At 44.3% G+C, this 1,843-nt stretch overlaps 1 protein-coding gene across 1 annotated transcript; it reads right to left on the reverse strand.

Moving 5' to 3' along the window:
- Positions 1 to 207: 207 nt before the first annotated feature.
- LOC118883055 (N-alpha-acetyltransferase 50-like) lies at positions 208 to 774 on the reverse strand. Its single transcript, XM_036829606.1, has one exon. The coding sequence runs from the start codon at positions 772 to 774 to the stop codon at positions 268 to 270; it is 507 nt and encodes a 168-aa protein (XP_036685501.1). The 3' UTR covers positions 208 to 267.
- Between the last annotated feature and the right edge of the window lie 1,069 nt (positions 775 to 1,843).

Genomic DNA, 1,843 nt, shown 5'->3' on the forward strand with positions numbered 1-1,843 from the left:
CTGTGAAACTAAACAGATCTATACCTTCTCCTTCCTACAATCAAACCACCTCACAAAAATAAGAAAACTAAAACAATCCAAACACGATTAATAAGTCCTTAAAAGTTTAAAACTTTTAGAGGAAAGGGAAGGAAGTTTTGAAAGGAAGAAACACAAGAACAAGGAAGAGGGAAAGCTTTAAAAGAAAAAAAGGGAGGGGGGGGGAATCAGTGGGCCTCTCTTTTATTTGGTGACCAGCAAGTGCAAGAAAGTTCATCTGTAATTTGTTCAGTTGTCTGTCTTTTGCACATCTGCATTCTGGCCAGAAGGGACTTGGAGGTTTTTCTGCAGCACATGAGTGTCAGCAGGCTCTATCCTCTTATAGTAGTTCTTCTTTGTCTCAATAATCTCCAAGCCAAGCTTTCTGTAGAAGTCAACTGCAGACTCACTGCTGATCTGGACATGCAGATAGTTGTTGTCAAAAGTGCCATCTTTTTCACAGATGTTTAAGACATGATTTAACATTTTAGTTCCTACTCCTAGCCTTCCGTATGGTGCCAGACATCCTAGTGTCATGATGTAAAGTCTCTTCTGATTCTGTGAATGATCCACCCTACAGCATACTGCACCTACTGCAACATCATTGAAATAGGCAAGTTTTGCTAGCTCGCCAACCTCCAGCGCATCCTTATAGAGCTTGTCATTGTAGCTGACTGGAAAGATGACCTGGTTAAATCTCTTCAGCCGATTAATATGGTGTGGTGTCACATCTCCCAGCTCGATCCGGCCTTTCATCTTCCCCGCCTGCTGAGGACGTTGTTACCTCCGATATCAACGCCCGTTGTCGTCGCCACCCTGAGCTCTCCGCGCCCTCAGCTCGGGCCACTCAACCCGGCAAGCCGGCCTCCTCGCCTAGAGCAGGGAGGGAGCTGAGCCGGGTGACCGAGGCCGCGAGAGTGGAGCGCGGCCCTGCGTCTCCGGAGGGGGCGGAGGTACCTCCCGCCGCCGCGCTGGTGCAGCCTCTTCTCCACACGTGCGCACGGGGCACTCGCCTCCCGCCGGCCACGCCGCCGCGCTGTCCATACATTATCTTAAAGTATCTTCCTTTCAAATTCCCCAGTGCTGAGATAGAATAAGAAAATTGACGATGGCAGCGTGTTATTCAATTTGTTAAAATCTTTCTTCAGATTGCATTTTGGTCTATAATGGCCAAAAATAGTCTCCAAAAAACTAGTTTGGGGAAATTTCATCCAAGGCTTTCTGCAGTCGTGCAAACATTTCTGTTTCCCTTAAATTTTTCTTTAAAAATAAAAATATTAATGCTTTAAAAAGTGAAATACACAAACAACTGTGTATGGTTTTCTTTCGTAAGCAGCAGTTCACACCAAACACCTGCAGACGGTGCAAATACAAATACACAAAAAAGTAATTTTATTTTCCACTAAAAACTACAGTTCACTCATACTTGAGGATCTTCTATTGTTTCACTTAACTTTTCAAGTGTATCTCATCTATCTTGTCTCAACTAAATCAAATGGCTTTAACATAGGGAGTAGCTCCAAGACTATGAATTAGAACACGAAAATGGACACTTGTCACAACTGGGAGATGATACTTTGTTATGCAAGAATCCATCACGTTAATGCCAAGCGGAAAGGATTTCAGGAGTTATAACTTGTCTTCTCTTTCAGTTAAGCACTTCAGTTGCTCAGATCCTCCTTGCACTCTAATATGTCACTGTCTTGTGTGTAGGTGGTAGACCCCACCCAGAAACCTTCATGGCATCCGGAAGCTGTTGCTTGTTGTTTTGAGGATGTGGGGTGGGGAGAAGCAATACTGACTTGCTAATTCAAACATTCTACCC

This window comes from Balaenoptera musculus, chromosome 16 (genome assembly GCF_009873245.2).
Source record: "Balaenoptera musculus isolate JJ_BM4_2016_0621 chromosome 16, mBalMus1.pri.v3, whole genome shotgun sequence".
Classification (NCBI taxonomy): Eukaryota; Metazoa; Chordata; class Mammalia; order Artiodactyla; family Balaenopteridae; genus Balaenoptera; species Balaenoptera musculus.

What these genes read in the sequence shown, in the direction of transcription:
- LOC118883055 (XM_036829606.1), bottom strand. Translation starts at nt 774, where the DNA reads ATGAAAGGCCGGATCGAGCTGGGAGATGTGACACCACACCATATTAAT.